Source organism: Pyrgilauda ruficollis, unplaced genomic scaffold, assembly GCF_017590135.1.
Source record: "Pyrgilauda ruficollis isolate IOZ18807 unplaced genomic scaffold, ASM1759013v1 scaffold10, whole genome shotgun sequence".
NCBI classification, from domain to species: domain Eukaryota; kingdom Metazoa; phylum Chordata; class Aves; order Passeriformes; family Passeridae; genus Pyrgilauda; species Pyrgilauda ruficollis.
In genome coordinates this window covers 13,434,705-13,452,068 of record NW_024508101.1, presented here as the reverse complement: position 1 = coordinate 13,452,068, position 17,364 = coordinate 13,434,705, and the positions used below count along the sequence as shown (strand labels likewise).

The following is a 17,364-nucleotide window of genomic DNA, read 5'->3' as shown; positions in this document are numbered from 1 at the left end:
GTTTTTTGTTTTAAAGGCTGGAAAACATTCCCTTATCAGCTAAGGCATCGTCAGCATCCATCTGATCAGGGTGTTCTGGAGACATCTAGAGATGCATGATGGCACCATTAAAGCATAAATAAAGCTCAGGAATCCACACAAGCTACGTGCTAGTGTAGTGTTGCAGGCAGGCTTGGGTTGTTGCTGTGAAATGACCTTTTCCATGTTCAAATGCCCTTTAGGAGAGTTTGTGTGTGGGTGTTCCACTGGGACACTGCAGTGGGAAACTGCGAGGAGTTATTTTAAAAATGGATGGTTGGGAACAAAATTAAGTCAAATGAGGCAAACATTGTATCTGAGAACAATTTATTGGTAACAGAAACGAGACTGAAAAGGATTTTCCCAAATGAAAGAGAGCTAGAAGAGACAGAGAAGAAGGAAGGAAAATGGAAAAGGCCTGGGGGAGAGGGGGCAGAGAGGAGGCAGTGGGACAAGTGGAGTTTGGGAGTGCCGTCCGTGTCCCGCGGCGGGGCTGGGCGCGCTGCCAGCGTGGGCAGAGTGAGGGGATTGGGCAGCAGGGCCAGGAGCCTGGATGGGCAGCGGGCAGGGATGGACAAGGCGGCCCAGGCAGGGACACAGAGACAAGCAGGCACGGTGTTGGTCAGGGACACAGGGAGGCAGGACAGGCACGAGAGCGAGAAGAGTCAGAGAGGGCAGGAGAGCCAAAAGATAGGCTGGGGCCAGGGCAAAAGGTGTAGGATTCTAAAAGCCCCCACAAGATGAAAGCATAAACTCCAAAAGCAAGTTCAAAAAAACCCCCAAGGCTTAGGATGCAGTCACTTTTTATGCCCCTTGGCCCCTCCCAAAGTCTGCCTGCTGACAGGAGACTTGATGTCAAAAAGTGGTGGAATATCGAGTAGGTTTTATTATGCTGTAGGATTTTCAGTTATCAGAACCCTTCCCAGTTGTGATACTGTGACAGGAATGCAAGCTTTTTTCAGAGTCAGGAATTTCTATGCAGACACTGAAAGTAAATATAAAATAAATTAATAACTCTATATAACAGATTATGTGGTGGTAGTACAAGTTAGAATTCTAGAGCAAGAAGAAATGCATGTAGTGCAACCCACTTGGCCCCTCCCGAAGTCTGCCTGCTGACAGGAGACTTGATGTCAAAAAGTGGTGGAATATCGAGTAGGTTTTATTATGCTGTAGGATTTTCAGTTATCAGAACCCTTCCCAGTTGTGATACTGTGACAGGAATGCAAGCTTTTTTCAGAGTCAGGAATTTCTATGCAGACACTGAAAGTAAATATAAAATAAATTAATAACTCTATTTATATACTCTATATAACTCTATAACAGATTATGTGGTGGTAGTACAAGTTAGAATTCTAGAGCAAGAAGAAATGCATGTAGTGCAACCCATGATTAAAATGGTCCCTGTGAATTGTTTTCAGTCTGTGTTTAAAAAAAAAAAGAAGTAGGTGGTGTTCTATTGAAGTCTTTAAAGATATCTTGCATCTTTTGCCAGTGGCTATTATGCATTCAGGCACCTCAGGAACAAAGAAATGACAGAGAAATGGATGGCCTGGGTTTAACTAAGTAGGTGATGGTACAGATGAGGCCTGATAAGCTTAACACTCCATCTCTGTGCTGCCACTGTGGTTTGCAAGGAGATTAGAACTGTCTGACTGTGAGGAGGGCAAGCTCCACAAATTCACTCATACATGGCAGTTCTGTAATGAGGTGATACTTCATTCCTTAAACTACTGAACTAGAACTGCGCAAACAGATGTGTGCCTCTGGCAGTGCTGTGCAGGCAGCACAGGCTCTGCCATGCCTCCAAATGCAAACACAATGTCCACTTGCCACAATTGTATTTTATTGGGGTACTCTGTTCTTTGTATGTTTGTTATAGTAAGGGACAAATTATGATGTTGTGCAAAAGGGAAAGTAAATTTAAAGGTGTTTATTATGCAGGATAGAGTCTGAAGAGGATCTAAATATTTATTTTAATTTTCAGTATGTTAACGTGACAAAATTTGTGTTGGAAATTGAGAGTACCTTTCCCTTGGTTATTTGCATTATGTTGTTTCACAGAAAAACTTTCAGAAAGCTCGCAAGATGGATATGTGGCCCCACTTAGAGTGTTTTACACAGTGAAAAGCCCAAGGTCAGCTCAGACTCAGAGCTCAGCTTCCCCGTGTTTGGGGGCAGCAGTTTCACAGAACCACAGAAGGATGTGAAATGACCACTGAGACCCTAATTCACACAGGGTTATCTTTATGTGCTGACTTGTTCTGCCTGCTTTAATATCACCACTTGTGATTTTAACTTCAGTATATGTTAATTACTCTGCTGCTTAGAGGCCTGAATGCAGCTCACCAAGGTCATTGCGTTGTGGCGCTCACGGAGGAATTTATCAATAGGTTGCCTTGCAATGACCTGTGATTGTGGTGCCTATGTTTGATGTTCTGAGGTTTAGTGAAACTGTGTATTTTTATTAAGCAATGAAATAGTTGCAATCTGCTGATGGCAGTTTGCTGAGCATTGTCACAAAGGATATATTTTTAAAATGGAAACTTTAATTTCCATGTATGTGAAAATGCATTGTTAATTACAGCAGCCTAAGGTTTACTTTATACAAAAACAGTACTTAGAAGAACTTAAACACGATGAATATTTAAATTCTTTTCTTTAGAAAGCAGCAGCACTCTCTTTAAAACCAGAGAAACAGTAACTTTATCTTGTTTCCTCTCCTAGAAGCTTGCTGGTCCAGAGACAGTCCATCGGATTAACAGGACCTCCAAATATTTTTTCCTGAGAAGGGGATGCCTCTATTAGATGCTGATCACTTAAACCTTGTGTCTTTTTTTTTGTAATTGCAAAGAAAGGGCATTATTTAATTAACAGTGGAGTTGAATGCAAAACCCCTAAGTTGCAGCATAGGCAAATGTAGTTTTCAGTGATAAGGCTTTCCATTATGGGATATTGAACCACACAAGACTTAGAACATTTCTACAGGTACATTCACTAGGAGAGTAGTATTTGTGCTGCAGAAATGTAATTTTAGGCATTGGTCATTTATACTAAAACAACCCAACCAGAGCAAGATCATTTATTTGAGAAACAAATTTTCAAATTGCAGTACTTGAAAATATCAGCTGGCACGTGCATATGCTCCCAAAAACACAAGCTGTTTTTTCTATGTGCAAATAAAGTAATATTTTTCAAGTGCTCTAAACGTATGAACAGAAAAGATACAGTAAGGAAATAACAATATGTGTTCATTTTATAATTAAAAAAATTTATGTGATTACTGTGTTCTGCTTGCTTCCTCTCATGTGTGAAGGGAGGGAAAGTAAATTAATTACCATTAGCCTGAAGGAGAGCACACTGTGTTCTTTACAACTTCATAGTATTGATTTGGCTGTTACTCGTGGCTTCTATTCTCTGCTATGCAGATTGATGCATCTTTAATTCATAGATACATTATCATTAATAGTGGTTTATTGACCAAGCAAAACAAAGCTGTTGTTGGGTCCTTTCTAGTGCCAAAGCTCTTGACTTTTTCTGATAAATGTATTTGTTTGTGCAGTCTATTACAGACCCTGGAGTTACATGGTTTATTTCTATATACTAGGGTGATGATCTCTTGTGGTGCTACTATAGGTAATACACTTTTTTTTTTTTTTTTTTTTTTTTTTTTTTTTTTTTTTTTGTGAGATGATCTCTGTTGGTAATGTAATAAGTCCCTAGATTACAAAAAAACCCTTTCAGCTCCTTTTGAGAATCAGAAAAAAGCTGAATAAGCATCTGTAGGCACACAGTTTGTGGTGATTGGAGTGGGGCTGGCCCAGCCCCATCCCCAGTGGCACAGCTGTGAGCAGCAGGTGAGCAGCACTGACAGCAATGAGCCATGGAGTGCCCGGGGCACTGAGCCACCTCCAAAGGGAGCAGGGGGCACGCAGGGGCAGGGCATCAGCGTGAGGGGATAAAAGGTTGGGCTGAAGAACAAGAAGGGCAGACCCTTACAGCCTCCTGAATGATGTTACTCTGCATGGGCAGATGCTTGCAGCCTTCTGATTTGGTAAGGTGTTATTCTCTATGGGCTGAAGCTTTCTGCAATTGTGTGGGGATACTCTGTGTGTTGTGACTGTCTCAGCTGTGATGTGCTGTGACAAGCATTCCATGTTTGTGTGTGTATTTTACAGTAAACTGAACCTAGAAAACTTTCTATGTAGTAGAAAAAAGAATGTGCCCTGCACTTTTAACTTGAAATAGGTTTGCTTCAGATTTAATTCAGGCAAATTTCTTTCAAGTTTTCAAAAACAGAACTAAGCTGATGGTTTGTTGAAATGCTTCCAATCTGATCAGATACTGACTTGTGGGTACAAAAAAATAAATCTTTAGCTTGGTAGCCAAATTATTTTCTTGTTTTGTGGGATTTTTGAGAGAGGAAAAAAAGACAGGTTTGTAATACAGGCTTGAGACTGCACAAATTTCTGAGCAGAGGGTCTAAATCTCGTTCATGTTGGATGATAAGTTTTGATGAAGGTGGTATCATTAGGCAGATATGTACAATTAATAAAACCAGTTTGAGCATTCAGTTTTGGAGGAAATAAAGGCAGAGATTGGGGCTGCTCTACTTCAGTCCTCTCTGCTGAACATTTGAAATTTCTCAGGGTTTATTTACTCTTTGCAGTGATGTTTGGGAATACCTACATGTGGGTATGATATGGTACCCACTCTATTGTCTAGAGTATTCATCCAGTTTTCATAAAAAATCCAAAACAACCAAGGAAAACAAAACAGAAAAATCCCAAAACAAACAAACAAAAACCAAAAGAGAAAAAAAGGAAAAAAAAAAAAAAAGAAAAAAAAGTAAAAAAAAAAAAAAAGAAAAAAAAGTAAAAAAAAAAAAAAACAAAGAAAGAGCTACAAGCAGAAATCTGGCTGGGATTTTGAGGCACAGGACTTTTCCTTAATGAGGTTTCAAGTGTCATTTTTAAAAGTGTGAGAGAGGAAAAACTCTGTTGAGGGAAAAACTTGTTGAGAGGCAGCATGCCACATGCTAGTCTAAGACTCTCACAGCTAAATGGTCCAAAGAGAAAAGGATCTGCACAAGTTCTGCTGTACCAGGCATTAGTTTATATCATATTGGAGCCTTTCAAAGGCAGTTATTAAATATTGGATTAAGGGTGGTTTGGTAGTTGAACTTTAACCCTTTGTTTGTCCTTGTCTGTTCAGCAGTTTGCTTTATGAAGCTTTGAAGGAAATGATGATGGATATACCCCTCTCTAGAAGGATACAGCAAGGCTGGCCATCCTCTGCTCTTTCTTTGAAGTTTTACAAGTGACTGGGAATCACATATGGAAGTGAAAAGCATTAGCTTGTGTGGCAAAACCACAAATATGTTTTCACACTTCCAGGCAGTGCCAAATGCTATAGTTAGGTTCCCAAATATTTTTTTTCTTTTTTTTTTTTTTTTATGGGTAACTTACTGAATTCTTCTCAAGACATCTGCACTCAGACCACATGCAGGTGGTCTGATTTTCACAGATGCTGAGAATAGACTGATGTTGCTGGCTTTGATGTGGCTGAGGGGAGTCCAGATTTTTGAAAACATAGTAATTTTTAACGTTCAGTCATGACCTGAAGAATTGGGAGCCTAAATTTAGGTACCCAAATTCTGGTATTCAGACGTTATGCTTTTTCTTGTTATTACAATTCCCCTTCGATCTGAGTGTTCTGACACCTCTCTGAAGCCCTAAATCAATATAAATACTTTTATCAGGTGTGTACAGAAAAGTGCAATGATGATCCAGAGCAGCAGGGATCAATGCCATGTCCTTCAGACTGACAAACAATGACATAAAATGCTCATTTAAGAGTTAATGTTGAAGGTACCATACAATGGTTTAGAGGCATCCAAGCAGACAAATGTTCATGGTATAGAACATTGGAAAATGTAATTTGTGTCCTGAGGAGATTGTGTTTCTTTTTCTGAGGAACAAAACCCATTAAAGATTCTTAAAAGCAGTGCTTTTTGGACCTTCTCAAAAGGCATGGTTATTGCTAAGCAAAGGTTTGTCTTGGAACACACTCCTGGTTTTTTTTTTTTTTTTTTTCCTGCATACATTCCACTTTATGGAAGTTTTCTTGGCGGCTCATTTTATTTTATTGCTCATTTAGGGGCAACCATGAAGGGTGGGAAGCCAATTGTGTAAGTTTTTCTTAGATGGAAAATAAGTGTTGTCTAATAAAAGTCTATAGAAACAGCAAAACCTGGTAGAAGAGCTTGGTGTAAGGCAGGCATAGATTGAGGGGGAACAGTAAGGAGAGAAAGAGACATTCAGTGATAAGAGGAGTGTAAAGAGGAAAAAAAAGATTTACCAGAATGTCTGATTGAAAAAAAATGTTTGTGGTTGTATCCTGTGACCTTACAGCACAAAGCAAGCTGTGTCTTTTGGCTGTTCTTGTTTCCAGCAGCCATGGAGGTTTTGAAGAAGACAGTGCAGCTTTGTGTACGAAAGAAACTGTGCTAGTATCTCATCCCTGCTGAGAATTGGTGATGGCAGTGAATTGTCAGGTTCCCTACTTCTGAATCTTCACTGGCTTAGAAGAAGTGTCCAGGGTAAAAGGATTGCATTCTCAGATTGCTTCAGTGTTTTGTGAGGAGCAAATTAGTTGTACATGCTTTTAGTATACTTACTTTAACCTGGAAATATAGAGAGGGCTTTGCCTTGGATGAACACAGCCTCAGGATTGTGTTTAATTCTGGACATTTATACTGATTGGTGTTTTGTTGCTCATGGAAAGCAGTTCATGTGAAATACTGTAGTGAGTTTTCAGGAGTATCCAGAACAGCCTTATGGAAAAAGGAGTCTCCAGGGCAGTTCCAGAATGTTCTTATTCAGTTTAAATGAGGGCTTTATGTTCTTTTCTAAAATAGAAGCAAAGGTGTGGGTAATTGTATAGACAGCTTCTGCAAAATATATTTCCAAAGCAGCTCTTAATAGCCTTTGTTAACTAGCTCTTGAAACATCCTTGCTGGCCTGTGGAGATGTTTGAGATGTCTGAAAGAATTTGCAAGACAATAGCTGCTTTTTCAGCTATTTTCAGTGATGATTAAATTCACATTCAGGAAAGCTGGTGCGGTGACCCTCCTGTGGAAGGAGTCCCAGGTGCCTCTGCCGTGGGCTCTGGAGATGCAGCCAGGCAAACCTTGCCAGACATTTGTTACTGGGGTTAGCCCTGACCAAAGCAGCTTTGTCAAAGGGAAGGATGGGAATGTATTTCCAATTGCTGTTTGCTTGGAATTAGATTGCCTAACTACTTATTTGGACCACCCATTTGTGGTGATTTTCTTTTCATTATCTACTTCAGGTAAAAGTTAAAATACTGATTTAATCTCAGAGAGCAAGCATTTGAACCTCCTGGAGTGCGTTTCCTTGTCTTTTTATTTATTAGATGCTATAATTTATGCATCACTAGTGTGGCTGCTTTTCTAAAATTGTACTTGTGATGAGAAGTCCTCTGTGGTAGAGTAGCTTTTATCTTCCCCCACTAGCTCAGCTGTTTTAGCCATGCTTGTATTCCAATTAATGCTCTTTACATGGTATTTTTGGTTATATAGATGCTATATATATTTATATATAGCTAGACATAAACTGGTCTAGTTGTGGAAGGTTCAAGGAGACACCTTGTGTGGCATTTCACAGATGGGGCAGAGTAATGTTGCTAAATCAGGAGTTGGGTTGTTTGGTTTTGATGATCATTCAGCTTAATGCTTTAATGGATTTGGTTTTGTGGCATTTACATATAGCCATGAGGTAAAAATAGGTCAGAAGTAAATATCTTTGTAAAGATGCTGGGGGTATAGTGCCCTTGCAGTGATTTTAATGTGTAAATTATTTTGCAAGGAAAGCAGTAACTATTCTTGTCAAGTCTGCTGATGATAACAAATTTCCCAGGATAGCTGATCTTTGGCTATAACATACCAGGTACAGCATTGAGTAGTTAATCACAGTAAAGAAGTATGCAAAAAATATTCCAATATTTTGTTTAAAAAGTGTATTTTGTGAAGTAACCAAACTGGACTTTGAGGCAACAGGAGTTCCTCGGACACCAGGGTGTGTGAGAGTCAAATGTGAGCGGCTAATCCGGAGCTCCTAGGATTTGTTTGATGAAGTGAGTGAGAATTTCTCTGCAGAAAATGAGTGTGTCATCACACTGGACATTGCTGATGGATTTCATCAACACAGAGAGGTTCAGGAAAGGTTAATAGGAGTGTGTAATGTGGTGTAACACAAACTCTCAGTTACTAAGGAGTTCTCTAATGTCAAGGTGAGGAGAAGTGTGCTGTTGTGATTCATCTTGCCATGCAGATCAAGAGGAAGTTAACAAAGCTGACTGTGGTTTATTGAGCAGGGCATTGGAAGAATAACCAAGAGAGCTTGTTCTCTTTGTAGTTCTGAACTGTTGTGTGACATTGGGCACATCACTGAATTTAAGGACAGCCCAATATCCTCTTCTACATGGAGATTTTGATCGACATGCTTTATAAATTCTTTGAAACTCTGGGGGTGAGAAACTTAATACCAGCTCTGAACTAAAATAATTTTGTTCAACAACAAAATAAAAAACCCCTAGTCGTTAATTTTGTTAGAGTTGCTCCACTGAATTAATACATTTCAGAGTCAGGAGGAACAGATAGCAGCATAAGAGTGGCACTCTAACAAAACCACACCGCCATGGGGTCAGTGTGATAAGGGGAAAATACAAAATCTTGTAGGAATAAGAGATTCACAGATGAGTCTGTCGGAGGAGTGCACCATCTGTATTTGATATCTCTGCTGTGCCTGTGCCATCTGAGTACCCTTCTGCTCAGTGGAAAAGCTCCGAGTCCCCCTCACACGCACATGTGATGCTGGAGAAGGCTTTTGAGTTGGCTTCCAGTTGGGTTTATTCCAGCAGTGCATACATGGTTAGTGACCCCTCAGCTCTAATGAGGCAGTCAGTGCTGGATAATTTTAAATCTTCTCCTGGGAATTGCTCTGCCATCTCCCACATGCAGAAGGGATGTGTGCTGTATGGTAGGGCAGTGCAAGAGCTCAGGCCACATAAGGGTGGAACTGTCACCAGTTTTGTCCCATCAATTTGAATATGGTTGTTTTCTTATAAAATGCTGTGATAGACTTTCCAGATGAAAAGTAATTTATATTTGTTTTGATTCAAAAGCCCAAAACCATGTTTTGCTACAGTCCCTGCTCTGTGCATAGCTTTTTAAAATTTTAACAGAACTGTTAATGGAGTAAGGCAGCAACTAATGAGAGATTTTGGGTTTGCTCCATGTATATGGCAGGTTTCGGGTTCTATAATTTTAAAAATCCACAAAACCAAAGCCTATATGAAGTGTGAAGAGGAAGAGGTGTTTTTAAAACACCTTGAATAAATGACATTTTAAAAAAGATTGTGCAGTTGTGCTAAAAAAAAAGGTAAAAATACATTAAGAGGAGTAAAGAGATATGAAGGGGCTTATTGTTAGATTACGATGAAGAATAGATTATTCAAAGAAAGAAAAATTAATTTCTTTATGCATAGAAAACTAGTTTATTGTCAACTTTCTGATCCCTACAATTTAAAAGAACTTGCCATAAAAATTCAAGGCTATGTCAGCTAGGAAACTCAACTTTAGTGATAAATTCATGCATTTAGGGGTAAAGAATACGGTCAGGACTCTGGCATAGCTTTTTAACTAAAGAAACTGCTTTAACAGCTGCAAATTGTATCAGCTGCAAGCTTTTTCCGGCCTTTCAGTCTCATTAATTACATTTGGTTTTTGGGGTATCTCAAATGTAGAATCAAAATAATTCTAATAAGTTTATTAACTCCTGTGGCCCTTCAGTCCAGCACTGCCTCTCTGGAGGGAGTCACTGCTAGGACTGGCATGGCAGAGGGACTGAAGCAAGTCCAAACAGTTCAAGCACTACATAGCACAGCTTTTCTGCTGGGCCAGAGATATTAATTGAAATCAAAAGTTGGTGATTTAATCAAAAGTGCATGTTTCCGCAATCTCTCTTTACATTTACAATGTTGAGGCTTGCACATCTGAAAGTGGTTTTTTGAAAATGGCATGGAGTAAACACACATTTAATTTTTTCATGGAAACAATGGATAGATTGGATATTTGATCTGCCATTTGCGTGCTGGTTCTGCTTTTTCATTATAAAGCATAAAATGTATATATGCACATATAGTTTTAACATGCCTTTGACAAAATCTCTCAACCAGCAACATTTGTGAAGTGTGTGCAATAGAGCTACGAATGCACCTCAGAGGCAAATAACAGCTCCAAACAGGCAACACAGAGAGATGACTTTTAAAGTATTATTGCAAGATTCCTGTTGAATTCCTTTCTTTAATCAGGATGGTAGTGGTATTTACTGGCTCTGAAAATCCCAGGGAGGGGGAAGAATTTTCATCATGAATGGGTAGTGTTCTGCAGATGTACACAGCAACCAGAGCCCTTTTGAAAAACTGAGACTAAGGACGGTGTGCACACATGTAAGTAACTTGAAATATTTTTTGTTTACAGCACAAAGGTGAATATCTTGGTTATGATAAGACTTGATAGAAGTAGATAGAAATAGGAACACAAAGACCTTATTTCTCTTTAGAAAAAAAACAAGGAGAAAAATATTTGAGCTGTAGTCAAGCGTCTTGCTTCAGGAGTGGATTTCTTTTCCTGCCTTGGTCACTCAAACTCTGTGGGTTTTGGTGTGGTTTGGCTTTGCTTTGGTTTTGTTTCTTTTGGGGGCTCTCCGCTATTTTTTTGTTAGCAATTCTTAGTTTGTGCGTGTTTGCGTTGATCTTTCAGTGCCAAATATTTTGATTGCATTAAACACTTCTGATCTGAGTTTTGTACAGATAGGTTTTTTTTTTGTTTGTTATTCCTAGATGATCATTTACCAAGAAAAAACCCCCACACCTAAACCACTGAAAAACATAAAAGCATTAAGGGTTCTGACAGTGAAATACTGTCTGTCTTTCCCCGGTGCTTATGTGAAATGATCTGGCAAAACAGATACTGAAGAAATAATGTATTTTTTTGTGGGCTTTCTCAAATGATAAATGTTCTTGTCTCTCTAGAGAATTTCTTACCAAATGCTGATTTTTGCAAGCCGACAGAATCAGCATTTCAAGTATTTTTTTTTTATAATGCAGCAAATCAGAAGTTGTACCTGCTTCATCTTCTAGACAATTGGAAATTCATTTATCAGAAGAAATTTCCAACTATGCCTCTAATATTTCATACTCTTTTTAAGCAAGTCAATTGTTTATAGCAAAGTTAGAGCTATTTTCTCTCCTTTTAATAACAATACACATGTATTATTGCCTATGTTACAAATGATGAGAATTATCAGTATTTCTTAATGAAGTAAAATTAGGGAAGACTGAAAAAGCCTAAGGGCTGAATTTTTTTTTTTTTAATAAAACAAAATAACAACTTTGTCATCAGCTTAATTATTTTTACAGGGCAGGGAAATGGTCATTTAGGGCATTGCTTGTATGAGCACCTTCATAGCAAGGTAGTTTGCAAGTCTGGGGTATAAAGGTGAGCCTGGCCCAAAAGCTTGGTTTTTTCCACTACTCATTTTACTTAACTGGAACAATAGTGTCATGCTGCTTTTTCAAGATGACATCAAAATATAATAATTTCATTAAAAAAAATTTTGAGAGGGACTACATCTTTGCTGTTTTAATTTATTGAAACTTAAACCCAAATTTAATAGGTAAAAACTTAGTGGTGGGGAAAGGATGAGGGCCTGGAGGTCAGACAGCCTCTGCAGTGAAAGGAAGAGAATGCAGTATTAATGATGGCCTTTGTTGTGGTTTTGTTGTGGTTTTGTTTTGTTTTTTCACTGTCCTGTGTGATTCAGGTTTCTTGCATTGACAGTTGTTATAAAATCAGGTTCTTTATAGGTGGAATCTAAATCCCAGCATCCTGCAGAGTGAGCACTGAGGGCACAGACACACCCAGGTCAGGCTGGCACCTCTCCCCTCCAGTGGAATTCCAAATATAAAATACATATTAAATAAACCTTTTGGTTGCCAGGGTCTTGCAGACCAAGTAAGCTCTCCTGGTGTTGTTGCAAATGTTCTTGAAAGTTTCCAGCAACTGAGTAGAGTTGCACACCATGCAAGATGTGGGGTCTTTTCAAATAGATCTGAAATAATATCCTCTGTTTCTTCCAATTTCTTCTTTTGTGTTGGAACTCTGGCATTTGAATTATGAAAAAATGCATTTATTTACTATGAACTGGCATAATTATAAGATCATAAATTATGAGTTAAGAAATCATTCACATCTCTTTTGAGTGCAAGTTATTTTTAGTTTTCAGAAGTACCAGTTACTCAACATTGAGAAGTGTGGCTTTTTAATGTGCTTTCACAAGAGCCTAATAGACCATGTGGTAGGGCTCTGTGTGCCTAGAAAATGTTGTGGGTTTCAACAGTTCCATTCAGTTTTCAGGCAAACGCAGTGAATAATTGCCTGGCTTTCTTCACTCAATGGCAAAGCTCAAATCAATAAATCTGGTGACCTGAAAGCTGTCTCTTCAAGTGATGCATTTTAGAATACTTTCTGAAAACTCAAAGGTCAAGTCTAAAGGAAACATTTTTATCAGGAGGTGATGTGTTGAACATGATCTGTGCAGCTGGAAAGAAGTGATTGAAATTTGTACTTGATTTGCTTTCAATTCCCCAAAGCTTCAAATCCTGTGGGATGTGGACAGGCATTGACATCATTAATTAACTGGCAGTGTTTTCAGTTTACTGATCATTTACTGCATTTTATCATGGTGTTTGTTACAATAACATTTGCCTCTCTTGTCTACTGTGCTCTTATATTTACTCCAGTGAATAAAAAATGAAACTGTATTTTTCTATAGTAGAAAAATCCCTTTTATCTCTAGTAATGACGTAAATGGACTTCAAGAATCGAAATCAGAACTCTGTTGATGGTATCTAAGTGCAGATCAAAGAGGGGAAAACCCCAAATCTCTTTGCCTGCCTCGAGGGAGTAAAATGCAAGGGGTTTGTTTGAGGTTTCTTAGGTTGCTGGATTGCTATTAAGGTCTCAAGCTAGAGATCCATGACAGGCAATAATGTGGAAAAATAAAATCATTTCTGAAATTACATATATTAAAAAATTGCCCTAAACATTTACTGACAACTTTGTATTTTTAACTTTGTCCCAAAATTGTCTGAAAACTGTTTTATTAAATACTGTTTCATTATCAAAACATTCACAGAAGTTTTTATAGATAACTCTAAAGTTTAAAGGAATTACAAACTGTTAGTCTATCTTGAAAATTAGTTTTGTTGGGGGAAATGGGTACAATATGTGCAGGCATTTTCTTAAGAAAAGAGCCCTTTCTTGCATCGCCAGCCAGGACATAACTGGTCCTGGCTTATTCATTGTTTTGAATATTTTAATATTCTTCCAGGTACTTTGAACCACTGTTTTTGCTTACCTTGTTCTCCATTGTCTTTCTGGAGGTCTATAACAATCATCATTCTGCAGGCAAATTTTAATCTTTTTTTTTTTTTTAATGACACCATTTAATTTTATTCACTCAAACTTTGTGGGTTGTCCCAAGAGTCTGCTGTAGAGGCTGGGTAGATATTTTTGGCACGGGGGTAATTGGCAGGAGGCAGGTGTGACTGCCTCTCCCTCCCTGTGTCAGGAAGGTGCAGGTTTGTGGTCAGGTGAAAGGTTTGGTGATGGGCAGTGATCAGTTCAACAAAACTGCATGTTTTAGAGAGAGAGTCAAAGAACAGCCAGAGTGGAAGCCAACAGTTCTTAGAGTACAGGCTGTGTTGGAATAATGTGGGGAAGAAGAATGTTCTCAGCGTTAAATTCTTTTTAATAATTAAGTTTTACAAAGCTTCCTCATAAACACTGGTGAGGAAAAAAAGTATTGATATGCAGAAAACAGAGAATAAAACTTGTTTAGAATATATTTGTAGTGCTTGGGCATACTGAGAGTCATTCACACTGTGAAATATGGCAATGCTCATCGTAATGGATAAAGGATGCTTTGATGCTTGTGTTTGGGTGAAAGCTCAAGTTGATGTGCTTTGTTTAGGCTTTTCTTTGCATGAAAAGTTAAGCACGTCTAGATAAGCTTGTAGTGTATGTACTCCTAATGTAAGTGTTGTATAGAGCTTGTGAAATGGGCATCTGCAGGAAGCTCAGCTGAGGAGGAGGATTCTAGGTTGCTGAGGCAAAGGGATTGCCAATCATATCACTGTTTTTACATGATTTTTGGAGGAGATACAAGGATTTTTTTACCTTTTTTTGGCTCTTGTTTAGTTGTGGGGAAGAGTAATTTAAACTTTGTGAAGGAGAGTTATCATTTTCCTGCCGTGCATGAGATAAATATTTTTATTATTTTTTAAATGGACTTCTGGTTCTAATCCAGTTGTTCTCTCCCCATGACAGCCTCTTGGCACAAAGCAGCCCGCTGTCATGCAAATAACATCAAATAAATGAAGAATGTCAGCAAAAGTGTAATATAAAACGAATAATTAGTTGTCAAAATTTCAGCTGGTTCCCTGTGAGTAACTTTTCCCTATTTTCTTTTCTTCTTCCAGAAATACAAAGAATATGAGAAGGATGTTGCAATAGAAGAAATTGATGGCCTTCAGCTTGTGAAAAAGTTAGCAAAGAATATGGAAGAAATGTTTCATAAGAAGTCTGAAGCTGTACGGGTAAGCAGCAGATCAGTCTGCTATTTCCTTCTAAACTGTAAAACTAAATATATAGTTTAGGCTCTGCTCTGAAGGCTGTACTAGCAATTGAAGGTGCTGAAGTGGAAATGCTAAAGCATTCAGAAGTATTTTAGGATCACTGTTCAAGAGAATAGATTTAAATTATTTATACCATCAATACACAAAAGTGTGCAATGAGATTGGGACTACCAATTTCCAAGATGAGTTTGTAACATATCACTTGTGTGCAGTAAAACCTAAGTGCATATGGTTGAAATGTTAGATTTTAAAATATCCAGCCAAAGCAGACTTAATATCAGGGCTCACTATTATAAAAATAGTATTGCAGGGAAATGTCTGAGTTCAATAACTGTCCTTTAGATCAGAAAAAGATGCAAACACTTCAAATGGTAAACATTTTAATTGTGACAAGTACTACATCACTCTTCAGGCAGCTAATTAATGATCACTGCATAACTAGACTGCTCTCTTTATGTCTGTAAGTTTTTGTGCTTTTTTTTTCTTTTTTTGTTTTTTGTATTTTTCTATCTCCATTCTGATCCTCCTTTTGTAATAGCTTTGGTGTCTATTAGACACTCTATAAAACAAAAATAAAAGTTCAAATTTTTGTTTTATTATATCCAATAGCATTTTGTTGTAACACGTGTGGTCTAAGGAGTAAAAAAAAAAATCTTCCTGTTGTAGTTTTCCTTTTGCATTATTCTCTGCTAGAAATGGAACAATAGCTCCAGGGGTGGCATCACCCCTGTCAGCAAACTCACAGGACATTGTGGTGATGCTCTTTACCATCAGCTGCTCTATTTCAGCCAGACTTAGCTGCTCAGGTGAGCTGAAGATTCTCCTGTCTCCACTGCAGAGCTGGAGGTATCACCCGAGGACAGGGATTCCTTTTGTGTGACTGAGGATACAATTCCACCCTCAGCCTTGTATTATTTGTTATGGTGCAAAAGGGAGGAAGGAATTTGGCTACGTTTAAGAGGTTGAATTTTCAGGGCTGGCAGTGAAGTAAAACATATTTCAGCTTGTAAAACTGAGCTCACTTGGCAGGGAAGCAGAGAAAGACAATAAACATGGAACCCCGCAATGCTATTTTTACAGTGTGTTTTTCAGAGGAAAAACTACACTTTAATATGTGTGCAACAGCTTCCAGAAGCCTGAAGAATATTGACTTGGGGAAGGGGGAGGACTCTTTTTCTTGTTTCTTTGCGGAGAAAACTGCTCCCCTGAGATCATAATGTGAACAAAGCATTCTTGGAGCAGCACTTGTTTAGAGGGAGAAGTGACCAGCGAGCTGCGCGCTTGGCTGGTGAGGGAATAGGATTCCATCAGGGAGGAGTGCTGCTGGGGAAGAGCAGTTTGTGTCTCAATTAGAGCTTCATAACAAATGCTTAGAACAGGTTTGGTCTCTTCATACAGATGGTGTTTTTATCTAAGGAGGAAAAAAATACAGGATCAATATAGACCACTACGCTCTGAGTAAAAACAAGCCCAAATTCCGCGAAGTTAAACCATGCGTGTAATCTTGAGTGAATGGATTTTAGTGCTGGAAAAAGTGACTGAAATCCAGAGCCTTTTTGGAAGGTTTCCATCTTTAGAAAGGAAGCTAAAAGCGTGGTTTGGACAGGGTCACTTCTTTTAAGAAATTATCTGGTTAGTGTACTTTCCAATAAAGTATTTATTTTTTGCATAATTATAGAAATTGATCCTTCTTGATGCTAGAGATGTAAAGAGTGACCTGTTCTGTTCTGGTAGTAAGTAGTGCTTGGTAATTTGCATCCTGTGAAGTACAAAAACCTTTGGTACAATGCAGGTTTTGCATAAATTTCATCCTTGGTTCATCACAACTAATTTCCCCCTCATATGTGGGGAGGTGAGATGGGAATTAGAAAACTCCTCTACACTTAAGAGCTCTGTTCAGTCCTGGTACTGAATCATGTTGTCTCTAAATACTTGAATTTTGACATAAGCTTTTGATGGAAAATTGTGCAAGAGAACTGAAATGTACAATTCAGAGCAATATGTCAGGTGTATTGGTGATGTTGGAGGAAGTACTAAATTAATACCATATAAAATACCCCTCAGCCTTAGAAATAATGGGGACATGATTGTGAGGCTGCAAATCCAAGGACCCAGAAAGTGTGTTCCAATATTAGCCCAAATTGTTACCCTACACCACTGAGTGAATTTGTTTCAAGTACACATCAAAATCCATTGTTGATTAAAATGTTATATCCAAAAGCATTTTGGGCTAAACATATTTGTTCAGGTATTAGCAGATGTAGCACTCTGAAAAATGTTCAAAAATTCATAGCACGTAAAGTGTTTGATTTGTAGAAAAGGCCAAGAACAATGAGTTTTTGTGGAGGTTTTTTTGGTGTTTTTGGGGTTTTTTTTTGTTTTTTTTTTTTTTTTTTTTTTTTTTTTTTGTGTGATTCTGCTTGATGCTTTCAAACATATGAACTTATTTGAAGCTACTAATCACATGTGAACTCTTCTCCCTTCTCCCCTTTAATATTCTGGATGAATTTTTATCTTTCTGTCTTATCGCTTTTCATAGTGATTAGTTGGTTCAGTGTGATT

General features: G+C 38.2%; 1 protein-coding gene across 1 annotated transcript in view; it reads left to right on the top strand.

Annotated features, from left to right (window-relative positions):
• The window catches only part of CACNA2D3 (calcium voltage-gated channel auxiliary subunit alpha2delta 3), a 389,621-nt gene that overhangs the window by 69,529 nt on the left and 302,728 nt on the right, over nucleotides 1–17,364 (top strand). The window contains exon 3 of the mRNA XM_041463788.1: nucleotides 14,647–14,763. Within this exon, the coding sequence (XP_041319722.1) occupies nucleotides 14,647–14,763 (117 nt within the window). The remainder of the gene's footprint in view (nucleotides 1–14,646; nucleotides 14,764–17,364) is intronic.